Here is a 27,646-nt window from a genome sequence, read left to right on the forward strand (position 1 = left end):
AACTTTTCTTCTGGGGTAAACAGAGTTGGATTTGGTGCCCGGTCAATTATTTTGAAAAAAGTCTTAATTTACCCCCAATTCATTGTACCACAGTCCATCTTAAGATAGTCAAGAGCTAAAGTGCTTTGTGCAATGGATGAATTCAGACTTCTATCTGAAGTCTGACTATTTGTTATATCTAAGACATGGTCAAAGTCTTCTTTGTGAAACCAGCCCCAGGTCAACACAGCTTAAGCTTGAAACACTGAAATTGCGCAACAATATTAAGACACACAAAACCTGAGGGAGCTGAAGCATCAACCTGAAACACTGAGCCCCTCCCCACTTTTTTCATCAGTCAGATGGGAGTTATCGTGCAACGGAGGAGAATTAAACGGTCATCAAGATCGAACCTGTAACATAGTGAAAGAGGAACTCCTGTTCACCATGTACATACTTTAAATAGAGAAGACAGGTGATTTGAAAGAGGAGTGAAGGAGGCCATCTAAAGTAAAATCCATCCCTCAACAGAGAAGGAGGTCTAAGACACCACTTATACCCAATGTACAATGCTGTCCTTTCATTCCTTCCCAGGAGATTTAACAACCATTTACTCATGTGACTGTTGTTTAAACTTGGCCTCAGGTGACTGGTGAACAACTCCAATGTTGCAACAACCAGGAGCACTAACGAACTAAGTGACATCAATGGCCATGGTAACGACCCCACCGAGGTTAAATACCATGGTAACCTCACCAGTCAGTCAGAACTGAAGAAGCCTCTTGGATGATGAAACGCTCACATATCTACAACCAAGTCCAGTTGTCCTTGATTCAACTTTTCTTGAATAACTATGACCTGTATGACTGAATCTTAAGAGACATATCGTATATAAAGTTTATGAGGCACTCAAACATCCATGTCAACTCAGCTCATTTATCCTTACACCCTTTATATAAAGCAAATGTAGGGAAGGACACAGTATAAGCATTAGTATAAACAGAAATCCCAATATGGGTGCCTTTTAAAGTCTCTGACTATATAAGGAATATATTGTAGATAAGAAGAGCAACTGATAAATACTGTAAACATACATATACATTTGATATTAGAAATCATTGACATGTATCACTCAAAACCACACGTCAACCTCATGGTGGAGGAAAAGTCAGGGAATTACCACAGCAGAATTTGGATCCATCCTCTGGAGACAATAAACGTCATGACATGACAATTCATCCAGTAGGGATATTTCAGTCTGGTCGGCCGACTGGCAAACATCCATAAAGCCATGCCACTAGCATGGCTAACAATCCCAGACCAAAACTACATAAGTATGTGGACATAATTAAGTCTATTTCAGCTATGTTGTGTCCATACATTGTATTTAATTAAAATTTTCTTCCATTGTGGTAACCTCGGGGAAAAAGACTGAATTTTAGCAATTAAACTTAATTAAACAATTCTTCAGAATTAAGATCAACAAACTACTCCCTTGGCGACCCTCTTTAAACCCCAATGAAGTGATTCCAGGACTCCACAGTATGAACGATAACAAAACACAAAGCAGCAGAACCCACTTGAGAAATTGTTGGAATCGTTGGGCAACAACCGACTGGCACGGCAGCTAGCAGGAGCCGACACTGTATCACCGTCAAGCGTTTGTTGCTGTGCTGGAGAGCACCAAGGACACCGACCCCATATAAAAGCTCTTTGCAACCAATGGGGTTTGTGTGTGTGTCTGTGTGTGAGGTATGAGAAGTGGTCACAGGCTGCTGAAAACACTTGTCCTTGTGAACCCCCTCTGTCACACTTAATGCCTTGAGATAACTAAGGGTGCAAGGGTATGGCACATGGATAACTGGTTGCGGAGACATGTGATGCATCAATATCACTTTTCCTCTGCTGACACCAGAAGGTCACACGGTTCTCTGAACTTTTCCAACCACTGTTAGACACACAATTCTAACTATGAAACCAAGTTTATGATGGACAGCTAGGAGAAAATTAATGGGGTCAAACTGGGTGACGCTGTTGTGCCTCATTTTACAGGTATGATTTCAGCCTTTAAGGTCCCGTGAAATGCTGTCATTACTTTCTTGATGTGATGTATTTCCATGCTGGGGTGGAACATTAGACAGTGAGTGGACTGCAGCACCCAGCTCACAAGCTCACACAAGGTGTTTCATTCCTGGCGCACCGTCAGCCAGTGGAAACCGTGAAGATGCAAAGACACCTACTCTAGATATGTTACTCAGGAAGTGAAGAAACAAACCAGAGCTAAAACACTAGATTTGATCATGTTGCGCTGTGACTGCGGGCCATGATGTAATGTCAGGAAATTGTGAACCATTAGATCTATTAAGATTCAGCACTATGAGTTTGGATACATATAGGCAACCCCACTGTGTGTTTAGTTGTCCTTCACACTTCTAACAGCTTTGATCCATATGTGTGACTACCTGCACTTTCATTCTGAGGTGAACTGTTCTTTATTCAGTGTTCATGTGTGAGCTTAAATAAATTACTCTGCTTCTTTTATTAGTTAAAGTGCACTTATGAGCTGTAGCGTGCTGACCGTGCAGTGAAATGTTAACACATGGGTCTGCACATTGCGTGCTCCTGTGCCTCTCTCCACTTAGTTCTGAGCATTTAGTGTGCAATGGTGCGCATGATGAAACTTAAATGATGGCAAGCTGGTAAAGCAGTAAGCAACTACCCATCTTCACTTTGTACTATTCTAAGATTCTCAAGGTGCTCTGTGGGCAATTAGGATTAAGTACGATTTTTCCAAGCTCAAATTTAGATTTTATTAGTTCTAACAGGCGATGAGTTTCACAGGAGGGATTGTAAATGATCTAAAATACAACACTGACAGCCAAAATAAAGAATAGTCATCAAATTGCAATGTGTCTGTGTAGTGTGTTCAGTTGTCAAAGTGCTTTCCAGGGGAAAGACAACAACAGATAGGCCATAAAAATAACAGGATTTTTTACCCTGTTAAGAATCATATGCAAATATTTTTAACACAGTGAATTAAACCAGACAGAGAGAAAAATAAGAGTAAATGAATAAATAAATCAATTGAAATGATAAAATAGCAACAAAGCCCATTGCTAACATGACAGTGTGTTAAAGACCGGCTGCCAACAGTCATTAGGAAGATATTCTAATAAAATCAGATTTAAGGTGATATTTAGAAACACAAACAAGCAATGCCTATGCACCTGATATTGTATGTAGTATTTATGTAGTTATACACATATTTAAAATATCTGTGTACCTAACAAGTAATAGATACAAAGAACCTGGTCTGGCTGCGGAAGGGCTTTGTAGGCTTTCATGGTAAAATTCGGGCCAACTGTTGTAGAGGCAAACAAACATGACATGATGGAGGTGAATGAAAAAAAAAGCATGTATGTGCATGTAGTGTCAGTATAGAAAAGCACTCCCTTATGAGTGTAAGTGTGACTCTCCTGGTCTTTGTGTATGTTTATGCTTGAATGTTGTTGAAGTTCTGGATAGTGTTTTAATCTGCGGAGCCATTCCAGAGCATCATGCCTCGCACCCCTACAGCTGACACAGCAGGCGCCATGCTCTAGTTTAGAGGTCAACAGCCCTGTCGTCACTGAAGCTACTCTATGATCTCCTCTGACCCTCCTGGGATCATATACACCAAAACACATCCGCACTGTTGACTTTAGTGCAGCCTACCACTGCTCCAGATATATTTATTGCTGCCAAATGTCTTGCCTTGTGTCCACACAGAACAAATCATCTCTTCACAAAAGAACAGTGACAAGACCTTAGTTATTTCCTATGTCAGCTCCAAAGAAGATGACACCTTATACAGCCCCGAACTGTGACAAGGAGATATATAATGCAAGAGAACAAAGACCCTAACCCAGTAAATTTGGCTTAGTATGTTTATTTAATCTGTTTTGAATTTATTTTGCTAAAACGTAACAGTAAAATGTGTGTTTCTGTGTTAGATAATAATGCAATATTAGTAACCTAACGCAAGTCATTTAAAACACCGTGTCGAAGGTGTTCTGGGAGGATGTGCACTGGTGTGAAAAGTGCACTAAAGCAGAAGTTGACGTTTTTGTAGAAACAGATGTGGACTGTGGATTAGACATTAGTAAACATGGATGTCCTTACCTAGTTCATTGAGGCTCTGAGCAGCCTTGGTGATCTCTCTGCTGCCCCCCTGGAGCTGACCCTGGAGCCTCTTGCTCAGGTACAAGATACGAATGATCCTCCGTAGCAGGTCACAGGCCACCTTGAGGAGCAAGAGAGAGAGAGGATGTCAGGTGGTGTGCTAAGTATACCAAAGCATCCAGGTTCACGCTGCCACTAACGCTGAGTTTGGTTCACCTCAACTAATTCAAAGATTCCCTTTTTCTCAACCAGACAGTTCGATCTTCATCTTCCCAAATGTCATCAGCAGAGTGTGACCTGCAGAACTCTTTTCCTCATCTAGTAAAAAAAAAAAAAACTTACAATACGTCTTAAAATAAAATAAAGTCAAAATGGTGTCATAACTGCTTACTGATAAAAGTAGAAGACAAAAGCCTTCAGAAGTTAATGTCATAGCCTTCTGTAAGATGACACACACGGTACTCATAGTATTATTACAGATGTGGTACTTTCAGACAAAGAATCTGTAGTGGATGCAACTCTGCTTTCCAAGCCACGTGAGAAAAAAACATTATGCTTTATGGTTACTATGCCAACTCTTATGGTAACCATGGAGCTACTGCTGCTTCTTCACTATGTGCAAGTATGTGCTGGGAGTAAAACACTTCCACAAAAAAGGAGAGAAAGACAACGGTCTTGAGGGCATTGTTTACTCTGATGCGATACTTGAAGCCATAATCACAATATTATTTCTCTAAGGAAGCAGCTTGTACATGAAATCATTAACAGCTAGGAAAGAGTTATTTAAAGAAGATGGATAATAACAAAGTAAACTGAGAAGGAACAGTGTAACGCAGACGAAAAAGACAAAAGGAGGTTGATGTAAAATTGACACTGATAGAGAATGACAGCATTGTACTGTTTAAATGCCTAAGAGGAGGAAGATGTTCAGTATAGTGTTAGGAGCTTAGAGGAGGAGGAGGAGGAGGAGGTGGTGGGGGAGCAGAGGTGTAGCTGAGGACTGACGGGCTGCCATCTGCATCTAATAGTGTGTATCTGTCTGTGTAAAAACATAAGACTAACAGTCTACAGCAGCTCTGTGATGTTGCACTGCTAATTTGAACTAAATGTTAAAATGCTGAATATGACAACTCTAACATGCTGATGTTTACCACGTTCACCATCTTAGTTTAGCATGTTACCATGATAACATTTACTAATCACTATGACAATGTACAGCTGATGCTAATCTGACAGTCTTTATTTTCCTAGCTTCATAAACCAAAGGACAAAATGAAATGTTGACCTGATGTTAGCGCTAGATGAAAACTCTGGGAATCACTTCACTTGTTACGGCTCATCATCAGGGGGATATGAATGCGTATACAAAACTTCACAGCCATCTATCAAATAGTTGCCAAGTCTAGAATGAAATGGCGAGCCAACCAACACTGGTGTCTGCAAATAATGTAAGCATGTGGCTGGACACACATGTTCTCCCTGGTGTTGCGTGAAAGTCGGGTTTTTGCCAGTCCCATCGCATTTCCCCGTGTGTTTCCTGTAGCGCTGGTAAAGTTTTCGATTAGGTTACAATCAGGTATCGCAGAGAGGAGTGATGTTGGGCTAAGGGTGGGTTTAAGACTAAAAATTACAGGAAAACTCTGCTTGAGGTAAGGTGGAATATTGGGTTGAGGTTAGGGTAAGAAGAATTATAATGCAATGGAGAGAATTAGATAATTATATGCCTTGAGCTCTTGGTGGCTCTCTTTAACAAATATAATAAAATAAATATTTGATTTGTAATAATCACCGATCTATTGTAATAGTTGCCCTCAGCAATTCAGGGTACTGTTGTTCTTTTTGTTACCATTCATTTAACACTAGCAAGCCATGCAAAGTGTTGGGGAAAAAAAACTATAAGCCCAGCTGAACAGATAATTATGACACCAAATCATTTGTGGCAGCATTAAGGATTCAACGCCATAGTGGGAAAAGACTGTTTGATGACTTTGTCAAATACCACCCCCACTACAATAAAATTACCACAGCAAAAAATGTTAGCAGCCTGGTAATCAGACTGAATTGCCATTTTGTTTCATTGTAAATCAATAAACTAATCAGGGATGTGCATGGTGATTCAGAGCTCTCAAACCAAAAACAATTAAGTTTACAATTACGTTTCGTGGGCTGTATTTAAATTAATCCAAACAAAATACATGTTTATTCTTATTCATTTCAATTGGATTTTTTTTTAAGGAGAGTCCTGATGTGCAGACATCTCCAGAATGTGTAGGTGCATTTTTATTATCTCAGGCAGACAGAGGAAAATATTGTGCTGTTGACAAGGGAGAACATGACAGATTCTCCAGTGACTGATCGACTGCTGCTTGAGTCGTATCCTGCTTATACTGAAGGCTTAGTTCCAGAGACTGAGATCACCAAGACACACACACAAAAATCAGACTGACACAGATCCATTAGTCCAGGAGAGAGACCTCAGAATCACACTGACCTTTTTACAGCCGCTGTATCATCAATATTTAATCATGATTTCCCCCAGCTACACAAACAGGAGAACTGCAGCCCTCACTGAGAACATGTGCTTGCTTGTTTGGTCATCCACGCACAGCAGTTCAGCACACAACAAATGTCTTGCCTACATATAGACAAAAAATGCTGAACCTCTCTCCTACACAGTGTTTCTCTGTGGGTTTGGTGTAAAATAATGTTCTTTGGTAAAACTGCCATCAAAGAACTGTCAGTGTCTTCCTTCTATCTCTTTCTCTTTCGCCTTTTCAAATGAGAAAGTGACTGATTCACACACTGGAACAGAGAGGTTAATATAATACAATCATCATCAAGCGTGTGGTGGAGACTTACCTGCAGTCTGGCAAGCTGAGTAATCCTGGCCACAATCTTGTTGTATGGGTCAACGATCTTCGTCCTTATCCTGGGAAGAACACAATATCCATAAGGACTAAACTGATAATCTGGAAGGACTGATCTCTGTGTCCTGCCCGGTGCACAATATGAACAACTCATTGAACAGTGTGGGCTATACCGCTGGTCAGTATGTGTAGGGCCTTCTGATTGTAATACTGGCTGTTCATGGCCATTTTCTTTTTGGTTGCCATTTTATTTTGTGTAGTTTTTGTTTTAGTCGTGTTTGTTTGTTGTTTTTTTTGTCTCTCCCATTCAGGGAACTACTTTGTACTTGTATGAATCACTGTCATTGTGAATTTGGGTTTCGTCATTTTCAAACACATGACTGATGTTGTAGAGTCTGGTTTTGTGAGGGTTTGTTTGTTTGTTTGTTTGTCTCTCTTAGTTTTCTGCGTGGTTAAGAAAATAAGACAAAAATGACAATTTGAAACCAAACTATATGCTGGTTGAAAATGCCAAAATATCAAAAATATCAATAAGAAAAAGAAAAAAAGAAAAAATCTAATCTGGTTAAAGCCATAGGAAATATATATACCTGTCAACAGCTGCCTGCAAAGCACTGATCCTTGTCTGCATCATCTGAAGGACCCCTGAAAACAACAACAACAAATTCTTTTTCCTTTCTTTCTTCCTTTGGGTAGACTTTGACACTGATTTTGAAGCGCATCTTTGTTCGCAGACTACATCTGAGGATTACTGGCTCTCTCTTGTGGTAAAACCCAAGAACTACAATAATTGCAGGGTTAAAAACCAAGTCACTGCTCCTGCAGATTATTCTGAAAACATTCATCCAGTCATCATTTGCAGGTAAAACTGTTGACAGATCGGGCTGCTTTCAAAAGGCTTGTGTGAATTCATATGCTGGTACGATCACTGACAGTTGGGTCTTTAACTTTATTACATTGATGACATGAATGAGGTCATAAAATCAAACCTCAAAGACAATAATATAACTTTGACCAAAAGTGATTTTCAACAAATGGACCATCTTCATAACAGTCTGTGCAATGTTGGCTACTGGTTTATTTTCATTGTGCACTAACATGAACTGAAACCACTGGCTAGTGAAATAGCAACATAGAACAATGATGCACTGGTTTTCAACAGCCAGAAATCACATTTGGATTTTACTGCATCCTTAAATAGTCATACAATAATATAACTTGAATAAAAGTGAACAAAGTAAACTATAATGAATTACTTATGAACTGAAATCAATGGCTGCCTGGAAGAAATAACCATGACTAATCATTCTAAGCCCATGGTGCATGTCTATTTGTAGCTGTTCCTACAAATTTTGTTCTTAAAGTTACATATGGAAAAGTGTTTATTTACCTTCAAGAGACTCTATCCCAGTCGCCTGAGACAGTAAGTCTTCATGTCTCGCCACAACCTGGAAGAAAGTTGCAGTACAAATCAACGGATGGGACTACTGTTATGGTTGCCACTGTGTTCCCCCATGGGACACTGTTTTAAGCCAGTTTCAAATTTCCGCTTTATTTCCTCTGTGAAATGGAATAAACTGAAACAATTGTATGTCTGGAAGGAAGAAAACCATGGAAAAACAATATGACATGGTTTAGAAAACAGCCCGCGGTAACTGAATGATTTGCAGTTATTAGGTGTTAATAGTGGTGGCGCTGAATCACTAATGGTTATTAGCAATTTTACAGAGACAGATACAGATCACTGCCTAGGACTAAATTAGCAACAGGAAAATTATACAAAATGTGAGGACAAGGCCTGGCTGTTTTTCCTCAGTGCAAATGTTTTGAATGTCTCATCCTCAACTATAAGCTTTAGTTTATATTCCTACTAGGGCTGCAACTAACAATTATTTTCATTATTGATTAAGCTGTCAATTAATTTCTCTGTTGTTTGTTGTTTTGTCAACTGTTTGTTCTATAAAATATCAGAAAATTTTGAAAATGCCTATTTCCCAAAAACTCAAGGTGAAATCTTCAAATGTCTTGTGATGTCTGACGAAAATCCAAAAGTATTCAAGTTATATAATATTCAGTGATCAAGTATTACGATTTTTGCTGATTAATTTTCTGTTGATTAACCAAATGATTGAAAAGTCATTTCAGCTTTCAACAGCCAGCTATTTCTACGATTCTATACCAAGTCTGGCTTGGTGTTTAATGGAAAATTCAGGTTATTTGCAGCACATTGATTTATCAGTAGATGGCAATATGATTGGGCATGGTTTCATATAAAGCTTTCATTGATGAACCTTAAGTTTGCTATCTTTACAAAATGTGTTCCCTCACACCCTGCAGTGAGTTCACATGGCTGTGTTGTGATGTGCTGGGTTGGTACCTGGCTGTGCAGCTCCTTGTCCAGCTGACTGATGCCCTGTGCCAGCTTGGCCAGCTGCTCAGCGATAACAGCATGGTGTATGGCCTGAGCAGTGTACGTCTTCACGTCAAAGTCCCCTGCCAGGAAATCAGTGTAACACTCTGCAAAAACAGCAGCATGTCCTCAGACTCATTCTGCACATTTACTCTCATAACAGATCATGTCATTCCTAAACATAAGGCCTCTGGTGCATTGCAACTCAAACAGCACCAGTGAAGCTTTCAGCCTGCTATTCTTTCTCTTTAGTCATGTCAGTGACTGAGCCAGATCTCTGTCAACAGACTGGACCATAGCAGCTAAGACCTACACACTGTCTCTCTGTGCATCCTCCTTACTTAGCTCCACTTTCTTAGTTTCAGTCACGAGTGTAGTTTAAACGTTATAGCAATGATATTAACAATAGTACAAAAATGTATTATACGTGCATGAAAAAAATGAGTTTTCAGTGAATGTCAATTAAATTGCAGTCCTAGAAAAACTAAGAAATATGATTAACGTAGCTTGTTAGCTAGCTAGGAAAGTGCATTTGCAGTAGCTAGCTGTGGGACGAAGATGGAAACTTGACAACGCTGTTGATAATATGTTTTATAACTGCCGTGAAATGAGGCAGAGAGCGTCGCCGCAGTTCATAGAGCTGTTTTACCATCTTTCAAAAGTGAATTCGTGGAAGCTTCTCTCCCGTCGTCCATGTTGATACTTCCGCATGTGACGTTTAACGTGAGCGACGACAGCAGCCACACGTTGTACGAGCCTTAAAGGGCCACACACACTTGTATATCCAAATGTTTTCAATAAAGATTGACCCAAAAAAATTGAAAAAACTCATTCAAAGAGGTCCAGTTGGACGGAATTCCCTCAAACACAGTGCTACTGTTAAAAGTCAATCATCTAGCAGCCTATATGTCTGTTGCAGAACTTTTTAAGATTTTTATGAAATTAGTTATTAGGATTATTCATATGTTTTGTAGATTGTCTTTGCGGTTTCTTACCTACTGCTGTTTCTTATGAAACTACCACACTACTGTTGAAGCTGCTACCAATAAGACTACTACAATGCTACTCATAAGTGTTTCATCTACACTTTTTGCGTTGTGTTGTAAGAAGTTCACGTTGCTCCAGTAAGTGCAAGTTGTGAAATTTATACAGTAAACTATCATCAGAGGACTTTAAAGCTGTGCACTTTCTAACCTCTAGTGGCTGGAGTCAATGTAACATGCATTCACTTTAAACCTAATAAATGGTTTAACTTACCCGGAGGTTAAAATATTGACATCATTAATTAAAAAAATCCATTTGGTGCAATATAGGAAATCTACCAAATTAGTCTGTCACTATACCAACATATGAACGGTAGGAAACACCTGTTGGATGGATCATTGTCAGTAGACTCTCCTAAAGCCCTTTACCTCTCTCATGAAGTTATGACAGCTTTGTCTCAATAGATAAGCTTATTAAAAATAGAAATGTTTTAAATAGTTTAATTACTTATTTTGCCACATACTTTGGTACGTACAATTGTATGTTCTAGATTAATCTAAATTTGTCGTTCATATTGGTGAAAGAAAATTATTTTACATTTCATTTTTCTGCTTGTTTTCATTGAAAGAGTTGAATAAAATTAAAGATCAGAGACTCACCATTACTTTCTTTTTAAGTATATTTTTTAGACATATTGAAAAAGGATATTGTTCTGTCTAAGTATGTAGACAAATGCACCGTCTACACATTGAGGTTGACCTGATGTCAGTTTTGAGAGAATTTTTTTAAGTAAAATATTAAAAGAATGATTAGACAATGTTAAACCTGAAAGACTTGCTAACATGTCCACAAACCGAGAGGGAATAAAGTAGTTAAAAAATAGCAAATGAAAGAGTTAAAAAACGTATATATAAACTTATGAGAAATTAAAGAGTAATCTGCCAAATAAAATATATTTTTTTTAAGAAGAAGACTTATCAACTGTTACGATCCGGCACAAGTGGTCACAAGAAAAGTCAGACACACCATGGTTAAAAGTTAATAAAAAAATATTTTTATTAAACCAAATTAAGGTGCCAAATTAGATTTTCACAGCATCGGGTGTAAATCAGTGAAGTCAGAAGTGTGTGGTGTGCATGAGTGAGGAATGTGAGTGTGGATGTTGTAAGGTGCAGAACTAAACAAAGATTTATCTAAGACACCATAACCAAACTCAAAATTTGGTGTGCCTGTGGAGAGGAGCAGAGAGAGAGAGGTTAGTTTACAGCCTGGATTTCTGTTGCCTGAAACAAACTGGATGCCACAGGTGTTCCAGGTCCACCAATCAGCGACCTGATGGACAGAGACAGATTAGTATGGGACAACAAAACCCAAAGAAAGTATGTATGTATCTATCTATCTATCTATCTATCTATCTATCTATCTATCTATCTATCTATATCTATCTATCTAATCTTATCTTTTTTCTTGAAGAAGGAAACTTAACCAGCGAATAAGAAATGAAGGAGTGAAAACTTATATGCTAAGTTCTGAAGATTTGAGGCAGGAAACCTATCTATAAGCTAAAAAAAGATATATATATATATATATTTATATATACTTATAGTTATATACAGAATGTGTGTGTGTGTGTTACTGTTTTAACTACTGCCTGGTCCAGCCATGGAGCTCTGCACCTCACTGGTCACATCTCCGGGCTGTACGGGGAGTCATGTATCAAGGCCGTCAAAATCTCCACCATCGTAGTAGCAGTGACCCCCGGACCACCACGCTGGGCTCCGTAGGGGCTGGGCCAGAGGGGCAAGGACATGACGTCATCATATTCAATGTCATCCACAGGCTCCTGGAGGGCTCTGGAGCTGTTCTCCTGCTCCCATTCTCCTGCTGCTTGTTCCTGAACATTGAGACACAGAGAGGGGAGGAGAAGGAAGGTCAGACTGGTTCAGCTACACCCTTTAGACTGACGCAGCAGAGTGGGAGAAATGTGTGTGGTGACCATTGAGCTCAGATAGAATGGTTCTGACCGATAGAAAAACAGGCGGAAGGTGAAAACAAACACTTGTGTATACATTTGGAGTACTCACCTCCAGCTGGACATCTTCCAGTCTGGCCTGTGGGGCTGAGGTGGAGGGCCGGGGGCTGAGGCTCCGGTCTGACGGGGCAGCAGCAGCAGTCTGACGGAGTCTTCTCTCTGCAGGCTCCTGGAGGGCTCCGGAGCTGCTCTCCTGCTTTCTCTTCCTCTTCCTGCTCTCAGCAGCCTGTTAGAGAGATGCACAGAGGGAGGAAGTGAAGGACCAGGTCAGACTCTCAGACTGCTGCTGTATCAGTGGATTCAGTCTGTGTTTCCTGTCTCACTGAATGGATCATTGCATTTCATCCAAAATGGCTTCTGTAACTGACCTGGGTGTAACGCTTCTCTGCTTTAAAACAGCGCCATCAAAGTGTGAACACCGGTCACAGTAGTTACTTAATGATTACTATACACAGCATTATTACAGGAATACTACAACTCCATAATATATACTGGTAGAAACTGACATTTAGTGAGTTAGAAGAAATAAATTAAAAATTTAGTCTAAATTTAAATTATTTGTAGTTAGTGTCCTAGTAAAAGTGGGAGCCACTTGGTGGACATTCAAGAGCTGCAGGGTTTCCCAGTGTTTTATGGAGGACAACATTATCAATCATAGACCACTTCTGTTATATCATAAAAATAAAAACTATTACATACAGGAAATAGCACATCCAGTGATTAATGATAGTATTCAGTTTAGGACGTCAGATACTGACTCACTTGATCACAAGATGTGTCAGAGTTATCACCTCGGCCCAACAGTGAGCTGCTACAGCCCACTCTACAAAACTACCACTGACAGCAGTAATAAAGGTAATCAGACATGTAACGCTCCAGCACACACCTCCACTCCACACTTTTATCCACAGCTCTCATCATACAACCGCACCCACCGGTCTCTGAACGCCAGCCACACGTCAAATTCACTGATCAGACGGACCAGACTGATCGCACGGACCGAGGTGGAACCAAACACACAGTCAGCGGAACGAGAAATCGTCAGCCGGGTGCACATGAAGACCTGCAAGAAGACAAACAATCAGTGGGTCAGCTGTCTGCAGCACATGCAAGCAGAGAAACTGAAGACAGATGTTACCGCTGCTCCCAATAGGATGTGATGGGAAGCAGCTGAATCTCCTGTGGGCAGATGTCTTGTCCTGTGTAATGCTTGGGCTGCAGGACAACAAACGGGATGGTCCTTTATCATCCTCCCCTGATCATTGATGATGATGATGTAGAAAACCTTTACATCATCTCTCTGCTGAACAAGGTTGAGGGCAGAGAGCTGAGATACACTTCCATGGAGACTTCAGTCTTCAGGGGTGTAGACTTCCTGACTTCCAGGAGGACTCTGTATTCTCTCAGGATGGGACACAGAGACGATCTGCCTTCCACCATGTCTCCAGCAGAGGATGCTTCATACTTACATCTAATTCTCACACACCGAGGCCTCACAGATCAGTAGAGCCTCAACCAGAGGGACGGAGGTTAGAGGCATTTCTACTATCTAATATTTATACAGTAAAACTACAGCTAATGCGCTTCAGGCTAAATGCAAATAAACTGTTTTATGCAAAGAAAAAAAGTAAAGATCGATTGTTTTCTTTTAAACCCTAACAGTTCACCCTCTGTAGGGACCATTTGTTCATAATTAAAATCAAACTTGAAATAAACTTGAAATCAAAAGGCAACCGATTCACCATTGTGCAAACAATGAGGGTTATTTAGTGGAAAGAACTCATAGCTCCTGCTGCCTCTTTTGCTCTGGTAAAAGATCATAGATCCTTCCAGATGCATGCTGGTCCTACTTTTTTATAATTTTACTTTTTTATAATTATTTACATTACATTTTGTTCAAGGACTTCAGCTTCGTCCGACAAGGTGCTAATTTCAAACTTTTCCACCTGTTGTACACTGTAACTTGTCATGTCATCTTTGTCGCAGCATCACAAACATGACAGTTTTCTGCCACATGTAGCTGTGAGTGTTGATTTTCTTTCAATCCTACATTAACATTTTATAATATGTAGCTGCTGAAATCGCTGAGGTGTTACATTAAAAGTCATTTAAAAAACATTAGGTATAAAAACACAAAAAAACTAAAACATAAGACTAAATATAATTTTCCAAATAATATTTCAGATCAAATACAGGTGTTTTACCCTGTTGGTGTCAGTGCTGCTCTGGCTCCTGCTGGACTCTCTCCGCCAGTAGTTGTGGTCATGGAGGTAAAGTGGCACAACACACATCTGTAACCATTAACACACAGTTTAGGATGGGACTCTGCTTACACAACACAACTACATTGAATAAACTTGTTAATTTCTTCAACCTGCTGAACCACTGATGCTTCCCTTAATTAGACAAATCTTTTTTCCACTCTGTACTATCAGTTTTTTTTTTCTTTTTAAACTTTGTACTCATTTATGTATTTATTTCTGTAATATCACATTAAACAACAGTACGGAAACACTAATAACAAAAGGGGATCACTTTGTTGGTAAATAAAGCAATACATGTGGGCTACAACTTGAAAAAAAAACGTAACGAAAAGGTGTAAACTATTGTATCGTTGATATTTTACATTATGTTACTGTACAAACTTCACGCCGCATGAAGTCTCGCGATTTCTTGAACATTCGATGCCTCAAATTCGTTGAGGCGTCTAGTAAAATTGATTGAAAAAAGTCGTTTAAATTATCTTAAACTCCTTATATTCTCACATTTGCCGTGATAAAAATGTGACAGGGGTCAACTGTCGTCAGTATAGCTTCCTTTGTCGTAGTTTTCTTTTTGGGTTTTTCCAGAAATCGTTTCCATCTGTATGAATTTGTTTGGTGTTGTAGGCTACAGCTCAGAAAATGAAGAAAAGACAATCAGCTGTCAACAGTATATTCCTAACATGCACTGTCTCAGTTTATGGTATAGTAAATACCTAAGCTATTATAACCCTAATTTCCCATATGTTCACACTTCATACTATAAGTATTGGTTGGTGGCACAAATACTGGACAAGGACACTCTAATAACAGATGACAACACATTACAAGCTCATTTACAGACTCTTGCTTGAGATTTTAATTTGAGTTTGTGACCGGCAAATTCTCCTTAAATATGTTGTTTTTCATCATGATTACAGCACGGCCCTATCAAAGTAATGGTAATGTTGGTTGGATGGCCAGATGGTTAGTCAGTCCACCATTTTGGTTCACAGTGAATTCATTGGACAAAAAATATTAGATTGCCATTAATTTTTGTGCAGACATTCATAGTCCCAAGAAGATGTATCCTTTTGACTTTGATGGCTTGGTTTCATCTAGAGCCACCAACAGATTGACTTTGCATTGAGTCTTGATGAACAATGGCAGAGGGGAAAATGGTCTGTATCTATACTTGGCATCCCAGAGGCAGCCTGCATTGGAATAAGGATGGGTAATTGAATTTCAGTTGCAGAAGGCAAAACATGTAAAATAATAAATAATACGACAGACAAACGCCGTTATTTGTTTTTAAAAAGAAAAAAAAAAAATCACAAATACAGGGAGCACTGGGACCAAAATATAGTTTGGTGACTATAGTTTGGTACATTTGTTCTGACACTTGTCTATAACGCCTCCCTGAGGGTAAAATGATTGGGAAAAATGACTTACAATCTGAAAGAAATAACATTTTGCTCTTTATAGTTAATTTGTATTTTTTTTTACCAGCTATATTTTCTATTAGTATTACATTTATATATAAGATTTACACATTTTTATAATAAATATTAAAATCAAGATACTAAGATTAGAGACAGTTTTCAAAATGATTTGTCTTCATCTCTTGAGGCCCCTTATAAACAGATAAACAGAAGAATGCTTGGAAATTAATATCTCTCTGTCTCTCTTGCATCTCTCTGTATCTCATTTCCTGTTCCTCTGTAATACAGAGCCCTCTCTGCCCACTCATGTCACTTCCAGAAACCTCATACTGACTGGCAAAAAAGAAATATGTGCAGCTTTTAATAAACATTTTGTGGCAGCCAACTACCTTTCTGTGGAAAATGTTGACATAGCAAGTAGATTCATTGAATTACTCATGTTTTTGAGGTCAGTGACCTTATGTGGGGTTGAAATAACAGAATGAGGGGGGACAACCAGAGGTGCATAAGTGATATTTTGGGTGAAATATATATATGAAAATGAAAGCTCTCGATGAGCTCTCTCTGCTGCCAAAAAGACACAAGGAAACTGAGGAAGAGCATGTCATTTTGATGTAAGAGCCGGTGTGTTGAAGAGATCAGGGAGGACAGTGAGGTCAAACAGGAAGGAAAAGAACGAGACACCCTGAAAACTGGATGAAAAATCTACGAAAAAGGCTGCGTAACACAGGGCAAAGCTATGTGAATTCAAGACCCATTCAAGTTCAAACTCAGAAGGTCAGGGAAAAGGACTCTAGCTCTTGTCATTACAAGTGTAATCACAAATTCCCTCAGTCACAGAGGGAAACATTTTTTGATCAGTTCTGGGCAATGGGAGATGTGGCAAGACAGAAGGAAAGCAAATTGAAAACACTACCAAATAATGAAGCAGTTGCCAAACATTTTCATGCAGTGGTAACCCAGTGAAGAGGGTTTCAAAATTGGCTTGATTACAAATTAATTTGTGACAGTATCTGAGATACACACGCTCTTTAAATAAGTAACTTTGAGTTCTGATGTCTGAAACAGCAATCAATTATCTGGATTTCTCTGAATTACTCAACAAATTCAAACACAAGACAAAAACCAAAAATGAATCAAATCAGTTGACGCTAATTTCCTGTGTATCCACAGTCTGATAAGGAATGTTACAGGTGACTAATTGTTCATTATGACAAAAATCCACCTCAATGAGTCAATATACATGTCTCATTTACAAAGGCACTACATGCACATAGTCATCTAGCAATGAGCAACAGAGCAGGCAGTTACTCAGTGATATAAAACAAAAGTACGGACTGCAAAATAAAACACCGTAGTCAAATATTCCTTTATTTTGACAAGTTCTGTCTCAGCTACAGAAGCAGCAGCGCCCTCTGCTGATAAAAGATAAGGGGTAAAAAGTTTACAGCACCTGGTATTCCCAGGACGTCTTCCGTCCAAGTAGGCCACTAACCAAGGCCGACCCTGCTTAGTTTTTGAAATCAGCCCAGATCTGATGCGATGCAGGTAGTATAAGTGATATATGATATGTAATTATTGTTGCTTATTTAGTGTCTCTGCGGTGTCAAAATGAAAGCTGAACAACCATCTATATACACCAATAAAAACTAGTCTAAATTTAAAAATGCAAAAGGCAAATTTAGAATGAAAAATCTATATTATATATCTTTATGCATCTACTCCCTCTTATCACTTTGTGTATCTGTCTTCCTCTCATCTTCTCCCACACTCTCTCTGTCTCTCTGGGCTGCACTGTCCTCCAATCATCGCTTTTTAACCTCTCCTTCCCTTCCTCTGTCTTAAATGGAAGCTGTTATGGTGTAAGAGGAACAAGAAAGACCTGCAGACAAAACACTCACGGGTTTCAACCCAGACAGTCTCCCACGTGGCATCAGGGTATCAGCTGATGTGTATGTGTGTGTGTGTGTGTGTGTGTGTGTGTGTGTGTGTGTGTGTGTGTGTGCTAATGAAGCCAGGAGGTGAAAAAGCAGTGAAGCTAATATAATCTAATCTGTTATCAAGACAAATGATGGAATTGGATTATGTGTCACCTACAGGCATTCATGAGCTCTGCTGATTTGTAATCTAGACCATGGCCATGACCTCTGACACTGAAAAAAAAAACAAAAAAAAACACACACACACACACACACACACACAGTGACAGCTGTATGCCACAGCAGGGCAGTATTGCACAGTCTAAAATACCAGCTGTGTCCCTTCAAGATGACTGGGGAAAAACACTAAAGTCTCATTGGACTGCCTGCGTGCGCAAAGTGCATGACTGACTGAGTGACAAGGTTACACCATTGGCTGGCTGAGTTTCTTCACTGGTCATTGCGCAGTGCTGCCAACTTAGCACCTTTGTCGCTACATTAACTGACTTTTTTTTTTTCCCCTAACAAAAGCATCTAGTGACAAATCTAGCGAACTCTTGGGCAAACCTTTGTTAGTTTCCATAGGAGAGATTTACCCACAAGCTTGAGGCCAGACTTTCCCCTCCAAAGACACATCTCTGTGCTGACCACACAGCAGCTGATGTGAATGAGCTTCTAACTTCCTCTCTGAGTGATCATTTTACAAGTACTGTACACACTCAGTCCTAACTGCAGCGGCCTGGGTTTGAGTCCAACCCAACTTGATGAACGTGGCTGGGACACACTTATTATCCACACTTTTAACTTCAAAAAAGTCAAAAGTCCCAGGGAGGTTCATCACTTTTTAGCGTCCCCTGGAAACGCTTCCATTGTGTTGAGTGTATTTGCAGCTCATGTGTTGTCAAATTGATGAAGGTGTTTTCTGAATTGCCGTGCGGTTGTGTATTTGCATGCTTTTTCTTTCATAAGCTGCAGTGTGTTGAGCTGTCAGGGCCACCGTAGTTGTCGGACAACAGACACAAAAAAAAAAACATGTAAAAGAGAAGAGCTTTACTGGGAATTGAGCTGTATTAAACACCTTTATGTGAGCACAGAGAGGAGGAGACACAAACAGATAAAAGGTCTGAAACCAACTGACACTAGGCAGAATGCAAACAGCCTACAATGCGGTCCAGCCATACACACTAGGTTTTGACCTCCTCTTTTTCTTCTATTATTTAGTGTATAGCTGAGTGCGAGTTGACTGGAGAGGCCGGTCACCCTGGGCAAGGTCCCTTCATGATGTGCTGTGTTTGAAGACACTGGGATGACCCTCATGATATCGGTATGCTTCATGGACACGACACTCAACAAGTGGACCGGGTAAAATATTTCCAGTGTACATAATCCAGGCAGCAGTTCAATTTAGTGGCATATAAAATGTAAATTTTTAGAAGGCATTAACTGAATATATTAAATATTTCCCACAATTCTGACACAATGGCGAGAGATGTAAAGAAATCAGCACTGGGAGAGCAGCAGCTTCAGTCTGCGTCTACACAGGATGTATTCAGGCACAATACTGTGTGAAGGTCACCCAGCGCTCAGGGCCGAACACACAATCAATACAGCGACACACGTTTAAGGGAAGAAAATAGACTTGAGCTGTACAAATAGGCCTTGTGTCGCAGTTACGTGGATATACTGCGAGTGAAATGTGAGCCGTTACACAGCTGTGTAGAAGGCTGGATTGATTAAAAATAGAAGCCGTTTTGTCAAATGCACGTGAGAAGCGTGACTGAAAACGCAGCTGAAACACTTTCTGTGAAGAAAGTTGCAAAATCAAATGTCAAATTGATTGCTTACTTTATTTAGCCTTTTAATTTAGCTATTTTTCTTCATGATATCTTTCCCTGGTCATTGTGTTGGAATTATTTTGGAAAAGTAAAATGTCTTTCACAAAGAGTTGGAAGAAGGAATGAGGAGAGACTGAAAAAGATTCAAGTGTCTAACAATGTAGCGGACATATGGATGGATGGACGGATGAATCAATAAACAGCCTCCAGCTACACTTGTAGATAACAAGATTAACATATACGTAGACATGGGGGTGTGTGTGTGGATGAGAGAGAGGGCGGGTGATTAATATGCAGCCAGATCTCTGTATGTACTAATCCACTGCTTTATAGTCAAGGTGATTAATCCTTGTAATCTACTATAGAGGTACAGTGAGGGGAAAAGAGGGGTCTTCGTCACTCGACTGTCCCGAGTGAAAAACGACTTCACCCTTTCCATTCATCAGTGTGTGACGGAGGAGGGGGAGGGGGTGGGGAAGGTGAGAGGGGGATAGGAGAAAGGAGGAAGTATCGCAGACATACCTCCATCTGTCTCAGCCATGTTTGTGTTTTTCCAGACACCTCTTTGATTAAACTTTTAGGTGAATGTATCACCATCTGGACTGAAGCCAAACAAGTCTGAGAAGTTCTCCGAATTAGTTACACAGGAATTAAAAAAAAAAAAAAAAAAAAAAAAAAAAAAAAAAATCACACACCTCGATTGTTCCACCATTGAAGCTGGTTGTGTTTTTGAGACACTCAGATAATTGTACAATATGAATTAAGCAACATCTAACCTCTATGACACTTTGAAGCATGGCCTGTGTTAGTAATTGTACCTACAGTAAATGTATATGTGCTGCAAAATCATCAGAATCATCAAGGTGAGTAATATCCACCTTGAACTACCCTAAATGATCACATTTCAGAAAACACGACGTTCCACAAAAAACGTTTCACGAAACGGAAAGGGTGAGACAACACGTCTCGTCTGTGACTGAACAGAACCCAAGTCAGCTGTGGGAGAGGAATGGGTTCAGATCCTCCACCACACCAGGTACTGAAATATATATATATATATATATATATACACACACACACACACACCACTAGGAAATGTGACACACCATATGACACACCATATAATACAATGTAAAATACAAAAAAATACAACAGAGCATTAACCACATTCTTTTGTCACTATGTTCCACACTCCATTATAATCAAGTCCGCTTTCATATGACTCACTGACATTTATTAAAATACACTTAAGAATAATAGAGCGCTCATGATGGGTTAAAAATATTTCCCATACAATTCAGATTTTATTCAATGGATGTGTTTCAATGGGTTAGTGCTAGATTGGCTCAGCTGGAGTCATGACTGAATTCTCTGAGCTTGTGTTAACTAGAATGGTCAGCTACATGGAAGTGACTTAGATTATTAATGAAAATTGTTCCTTTGGCTTTATTGAAAAATCTACACCTCAACAAGCCAGTTTCCTGCTCCTGCTTCTCTACAGTGGGTTGTTCAGTGTTGCTACATGATTTCTGACTCCAGTTTGTGGCGGATCGGCCCTCTGTATCTCGTGGACATTTTGATGTCATGAAATGTTGAAAGCACAATCGAGAATTAGCCTACGAATATCCTTTGTTAAAATATTCCTTTGAGATTTCAATCCCCTCTTCCTTTCTTTCAAACTCAGTTTAAAAATACAGCCGAGAGTAGCATACCATAGAAACATGACATTGAACTGTTGCCAGGGACTGGGTTTCAGTCCAATCATATACAAGAAGTGTGCCCCCCCCCCAAATGTGTTCTGTGAAATGTACTTTGAAATGTGTTTAGTGCAATGTAATTATATTTTACATATTAAAAAAAAAAAAAAATTGTCTGGCCCTCAGGGCGTATATTCAAATCAGTTTTAAAACAAAAACACTGAGTTTCCTTGAAGGCCGAGGCCAGCTCAAACTACTAGAGGCTGATTGCTAACATAGGATAGGTCAAAAACATTGGAAAGGGGGTGGAATGGTCTGTGCTATAGTGACTTACATGGTAAAAATCAGTTAAATATAGATTTCCACAGCCTGACTCCATCAGTTATACTCCCCACTCTGCTGCTCAGAATTGTTCCATTTGGTGAAAATATTTAAAACTTTACAGATTTTCTCTGATTGCTAAAGCACCATCTTTGAAACTAGTTGCTATTTCTTTTGCAAAACTCTACACACCACAAAACCACCAAGACATTATAGAAAAACAGCATCTGTCTCTGAAAAGCAAACAATTCTTTCAAAACTTCCATCTGTCAACCATCCGTCAGGTTGTAAGTTAACAAGTTGACCCAAACACAGACAAACATAAAGGCTGGAAGGTGGAGTGAAAATACATGAAAGAAAAACTATCCACAACTTACAGGCTCGTCAAACAGAAAGTGAGCAGGTCCAAACATAGGAGGCAGAACAGGTGGAAACTTGGGCACAGAAACAGAAAAGAAAAAGTGGAAATCCAGAAACAGGAAGGAAACTGCATAAAACACAATAAACTGACAGAGATAAAGGGGAAGACAGAGACTTAAATACACAAGGGTAATTAAACACAGGTGCAACACATTAGGGCGGGGCAGACAATCTACAAGGAGGGAAACAGGATGAGGACGGGAAGTAAAATAACCACTAGTCACACAAGGGAAGAAGTTACAAAATGTAACAGGAAATGAAACAAATATCAAAACATAAATTGTCCATCAGGGCAAACCATGACACCATCATTTGAACAAGCACATGAAGAATCAATTACACACTGATAGTATAAATGAAAAGCAGTTAAGGCTTTTCTCTTGGTTACAGAGGAGCAACATGTTTTTAATTGAACATATTTCATGTAAGTCTCACATGGTTACATACACTCTGTTTTTCAAGATATTATTGGAAAACATTTAACACTGGCTGTAAGTCTGTGTTTTAACCCTGGAGATATTTGTAATGCAGATTAATTATGTTTGTTAATCAGTCTTCTATTGCTACAGTCAACATCACTGATCCCTTCTGTTGAGATGCGGCTGGCACAGCTGCCGATGCATCTGGAAAAACTGACTCATGACTCGAAACTAAAAGCCAGACAAGTTCTGAGAGAGCTGCGAACTATTATGCTTATTTTTTTCAGACACCCTGAACTCTCGGGCGCTTGTGTTCACAATCTCATTCTTTCAGTTCCAAAAGCTCATACGCTAGAGTGAAGGTGGGAACGCAGGTTGACTGGTAAATCAACACTTTTCAGCACAGCTCCCTCTCCACCTCAACACTCTGATTGGTCTGAACGCCTGCATTGTTCCAGAAAGATCGGTTGCTATGTGAACCAGGTGCCAGGTAACGATGGGAACTTATTGTCATCATGATTAGTATTAACTGTTGCTGTGCAGTGTCAGTTGGTTGGATTAACGTTCTGTATTCTGTTTTTTGTATATTGTTCGTACTTGTATTTATTGTAGAATAATATGCTGTTAAAATTAAAGAGGCTATTTGTAAGTTTTCTCTGTTGTCGAATGTGGTTTCTTGCCGGGAGCAAGTGGTGGTGATTGTCACTTGACAAGAGCTTCGGCCATTGTTGCCTTTACAATATAAGAGGTTATAATACGTCCTCTGAGCAGCACTACATCTTCAGGGCAGAATGGAGGCTGCAGTGACTCGCTATTGGAAAGTGATGATACAGGGCAGAGCTAGCTGGTTAGCTTGCTAACTTCAGTAGAAGAAAAGACACGAACAGTTAACACTCATGTTGCTTTCCACCTCTGGAGACAGCTCTTGGTGAGTAAAAGAATGAAGTTTGAGAAGTAAGTAAACAGCTCCTAATGCTAACGTTGGCTATGTAGCGATAGCAAAACTTACAAATAGCTCCTTTAAATTCAAAATAGAAAAGAATCGCTCTTCCTGAGTATGACATGAAGTTAGTAATGTAAAAATTGTACATTACGCTGAAGTTCCTCTGAATTTAAAGTTACAAATTAGTTCCTTTTTAGTATTTGACTGGAAAATAAAGCTCTCCTCTTGAATCTTTTATGTAAACAGTGATGGAGAGCAGCAGCATCAGGGAGTACCTATGGAGAAAGTACCAGTAACACCTAATGATGTTATACAATCTAATACAACACCAGTGTGAGAAATGTGACCATTGTGAAGCTAATGCTGCTGAATTTTTGATGTCTTGTTGTTCAGTGTTTTCTCACGTGTAAGTTAATTTTTCCTTTCTCTGTTCTGTTCCTTCACTTCAGTCACTCATGCTGCAGCTCTCCACTCGAGGTCATTATGTTGCTTCTATATACGTGGTGAATGACAACAGGACAGTTCTCATAACTGAAATATCAGTTCACCCTCATTAACATTTAACACTGACAGGATGAAGTGTGCTCATACATGGTGAAGTACAAGTGAGGGCATGTAACACACACACACACACACACACACACACACACAAACACACACCTTTGAGTTATGCTCTCATGCATGTAATGGTCTTGTCTCAGCTCACAGCTTGTGCTCTGTCCATCTATCACACACAGGCTGCATTAATGAAAGAGAGCGTCCATTTGTTGTGCCTGTCAGTGGAGAGGCTTCCTGTGGAGCCACACAGATAAAGAGAGACTCCATCCACTCTTCCTCCAGCTTCTTTCCTTACCTCACCTTTTCACACATGGCATTAATTTCCGCCTCGGATGATCCGATCACAAGGAAACAGCTCTAAGCACGTCAGTTCACACTTGGCATTAAAATGCGTCTCCATACGCGTCTCAAGTGACGACTTGTGATTGGATCTCAATTCTACACAAATAAACACAAATATCATTTCCATTTGCAAAGACCAAACGTGCGGTTGTCTTTAACCAGTGGGAGGCAGCAGTACACTTCCCAGTTGCCAAGTCTCCTGGAAATTAAAGAGGAAGAAGGAGAAATCAAACCAATGCAGACTGGGTCTGTTCCTCCACTCCCAATATATCTCTATGGGCTTTCTGAAATCTTTAGACGTCGAAGACAAAACAACCTTATGTGATTGGTGGTTTAGTTGCATTTGGAGCAGATTCACTGAGTGAAGCCGTGTTGCTTAAGGTTTGAACTATATTGTACTTACTATATTCTCTGAACCTTTGAGGCGAGCCACTCTTAAAACAGCAGGTGAGCTTCTGTTGGCTTGAGAACCACCTGTTGGAGCCCCCTGTGCTAAAAGCGGCCCAGACCGCCTCTGAATGTGGTCTGAGTGATCGGATCTCAATCATCCTCAACGCGTCCTGGGTGCGTTCACCTGACGTACGTTAATGCCAAGTCTGAACAGCACCTCAGTCATTCAGTTCAGTTCATATCTAATTGGGCTGCTCTTCATCTCCTAGGAAACTATAATGTTATGGACTAAACTGACACTAAAGTGAGTAGCCCCTGTCACAAGGCTACAACAGAAATGGTGAAGAGCGTTGCCACAGTGCTCGCTCCTCTCCTGCCCCCGGGCGACTTGTCAGGCCTGTGTCATCATCACGGGCTCTAACTATAAAAATGTATTCCAATTACACGGAGGCATTTTGTTGCGGTGATGGAGAGTGGCAGTAAATGTCAGCAGAGAGGCTGCTGGCTGCAGCTTCCACACACTCACTGCTGATTTATCTGCACAATTGGCTCTGAAGATAATCCTTATCACTGTGACGAGGCACTTAGTCCAATCATGAACATGTTATGGTATGCCTCCATGGTGCTATCTGATCACACGCTCATATTGTGTGAAATGTACTGTAAATTCAAGTGTCTGCGAGGGAGAAAGCAACATCACATCAGCATCTCAGTGGCATTTAAACCCTCTGAAGGCTGTGACGTCTGCCACACCGTGACAGACTCCACAAGCAAGTGAAGTTTAACATGGCAGGTAAAGGATAACTCTGGAGGATAACTGACGTACTCAGACCCCTTAACCTGACGCAGCAGATGGTTTGCTGTCACAGAACCATCTGGGAAGTCAGAGATACCTGCAGAGTGAGGACAGAGAGACACAGAGAGAGGAGAAGCACAAACTACGAGAGAGAGAAAATACAAAGTTAATGACATGGAGTAGTTATATATGATATAAATGCATGGGGAGGGTGAGAGAGAGAGAGGGAGAAAGAGAGAGAGAGAGCTCTGCATCGTGGGAGTACCCACAGCAGTCTAAGCTCACAGCAGCATAATGGTTTAAGGCTCACCTGAGCCAGCCCTAACTATAAGCTTTATCAAAGCGGACAGTCTGAAGGCTGATCTTAAATGTAGAGAGGGTGTCAGGGAGCTGGATCCACAGGAGATGAGCCTGACAGCTGAAGGCTCTGCCTCCCATAAGAAACTCTAGGAACCATAAGTAGACCTGCATTAAGAGAGTGGGAGTGTTCTAGGGGGATAATAGGGAACTATGAGCTCTTTAAGATACGATGGTGTCTGACCATTAATGGCTTTGTAGGTGAGGAGGAGGATTTTGAATTCTATTCTAGGTTTTATAGGAAGGCAATGCAGAGAAGCTAACGCAGCAGAGATGTGATCTCTTCTCCTTGTTACTGTCAGGACTCGTGCTGCAGCGTTTTTAATCATTCATATTTGTTTTCATTTTCATTCATTACCACTTATCTTCATAGAGCTGCGGGGGGTGGGGGTGGGGGGGAATTAAAGAATTAAATCAGTCCAGGCTAGAAGCAACAAATGCATGGACTAGATTGTCAGTGTCCTTTTGAGACAGGATGTTTCTAATTTTCACATTGTTGCGCATGTGGAAGAAGACTGTACTTGATTACTGCTCTGCCCTGTGATTGGTGGAGGTTATATCTGCAGCCTGAGAGGCAGACTTGCAGTTCTTACTCAGGTTCAAAATCCTCTGCATGTTTTTTCCTGTTAAAAAAATTATTTAATATATGTCAATGTTTATTGTTTCAATCAATCAAAAGATAAAGCATTAAAAGGACAGGAGTTCTTTAAGTTTTCTTTTTTTCTAGCGCTATTAATTTAAAAAGCCTGATACGCAGTTCCATTATAACATCATATTTGCTAGACTGATATAAATATATTAAAACAGGAAATAGAATTTACATATTTGAAGTTGTTTTTTTTTTTTTCTTTAAGAGCCTCTGACTTCAAACCTACACTGTTGGGGTTAATGAATATGAAACGCTCTCAAAATCCCATAAATGTTTTGTTATCAGGCTGTTGCTGAAGTGCAGCAGCTTCTTATTGTTCCTCTTTGCCTCAGGAAGTCGACCTCGCCTGACTGTGAAAAATAGTTTATTGAGAGGCTTCCTTCCCAGACAAATCTTATTCCTGGCGTGCTCTCTCGGTGCTGGGCGTGTGCCACGGCCCTCCAGTGATTTTCTTGTTTGGGTGTCTATGAAACACTAACCAGAGGCCTGATGGGTGGGACTGTGGAGCCGTGGAGCTCCTTCACAATACTGAAACAGATCCAATTTCTGCTCAATTAGGGATGTGAGGCAGTCACAAATAAACACAGCCGCGTAGTTCCAAGCTTTCCAACTTCAACAGAACATCATGTGTGGCTCAAATTTAACACGTATTTTACATTCGTGCCTGAAGCCAGCTGTGCTGAGCGGAGCAATGACGGGCAGAGTAGTAAACCGTGATCTCTCCGCCTGGTTTATGTGAAGATTCATCCAGATGTTTAAAGAGCCTGTGGCAGATAAGACAGCTCAAGTACAGCCCGAGGACACTGAGATGAATACTGCACCAATTATCACGATGATGTCCTCTGTTTTTGTTTTTTGCATAAATACATAAAACATTCCAAAAAC

At 40.0% G+C, this 27,646-nt stretch overlaps 1 protein-coding gene across 1 annotated transcript in view; it reads right to left on the reverse strand.

Annotated features, from left to right (window-relative positions):
• cog5 (component of oligomeric golgi complex 5) overlaps window positions 1-10,159 on the reverse strand; it is a 53,496-nt gene extending 43,337 nt beyond the window's left edge. The window contains exons 1-6 of the mRNA XM_056367501.1: window positions 10,067-10,159; window positions 9,385-9,524; window positions 8,398-8,455; window positions 7,598-7,652; window positions 7,000-7,069; window positions 4,141-4,261 (exon numbers count right to left, since the gene is read on the reverse strand). Coding sequence (XP_056223476.1) covers window positions 4,141-4,261; window positions 7,000-7,069; window positions 7,598-7,652; window positions 8,398-8,455; window positions 9,385-9,524; window positions 10,067-10,112 — 490 coding nt within the window. The 5' untranslated portion in view covers window positions 10,113-10,159. The remainder of the gene's footprint in view (window positions 1-4,140; window positions 4,262-6,999; window positions 7,070-7,597; window positions 7,653-8,397; window positions 8,456-9,384; window positions 9,525-10,066) is intronic.
• Window positions 10,160-27,646: the final 17,487 nt, after the last annotated feature.

This window comes from Seriola aureovittata, chromosome 22 (assembly GCF_021018895.1).
Source record: "Seriola aureovittata isolate HTS-2021-v1 ecotype China chromosome 22, ASM2101889v1, whole genome shotgun sequence".
NCBI lineage: Eukaryota > Metazoa > Chordata > Actinopteri > Carangiformes > Carangidae > Seriola > Seriola aureovittata.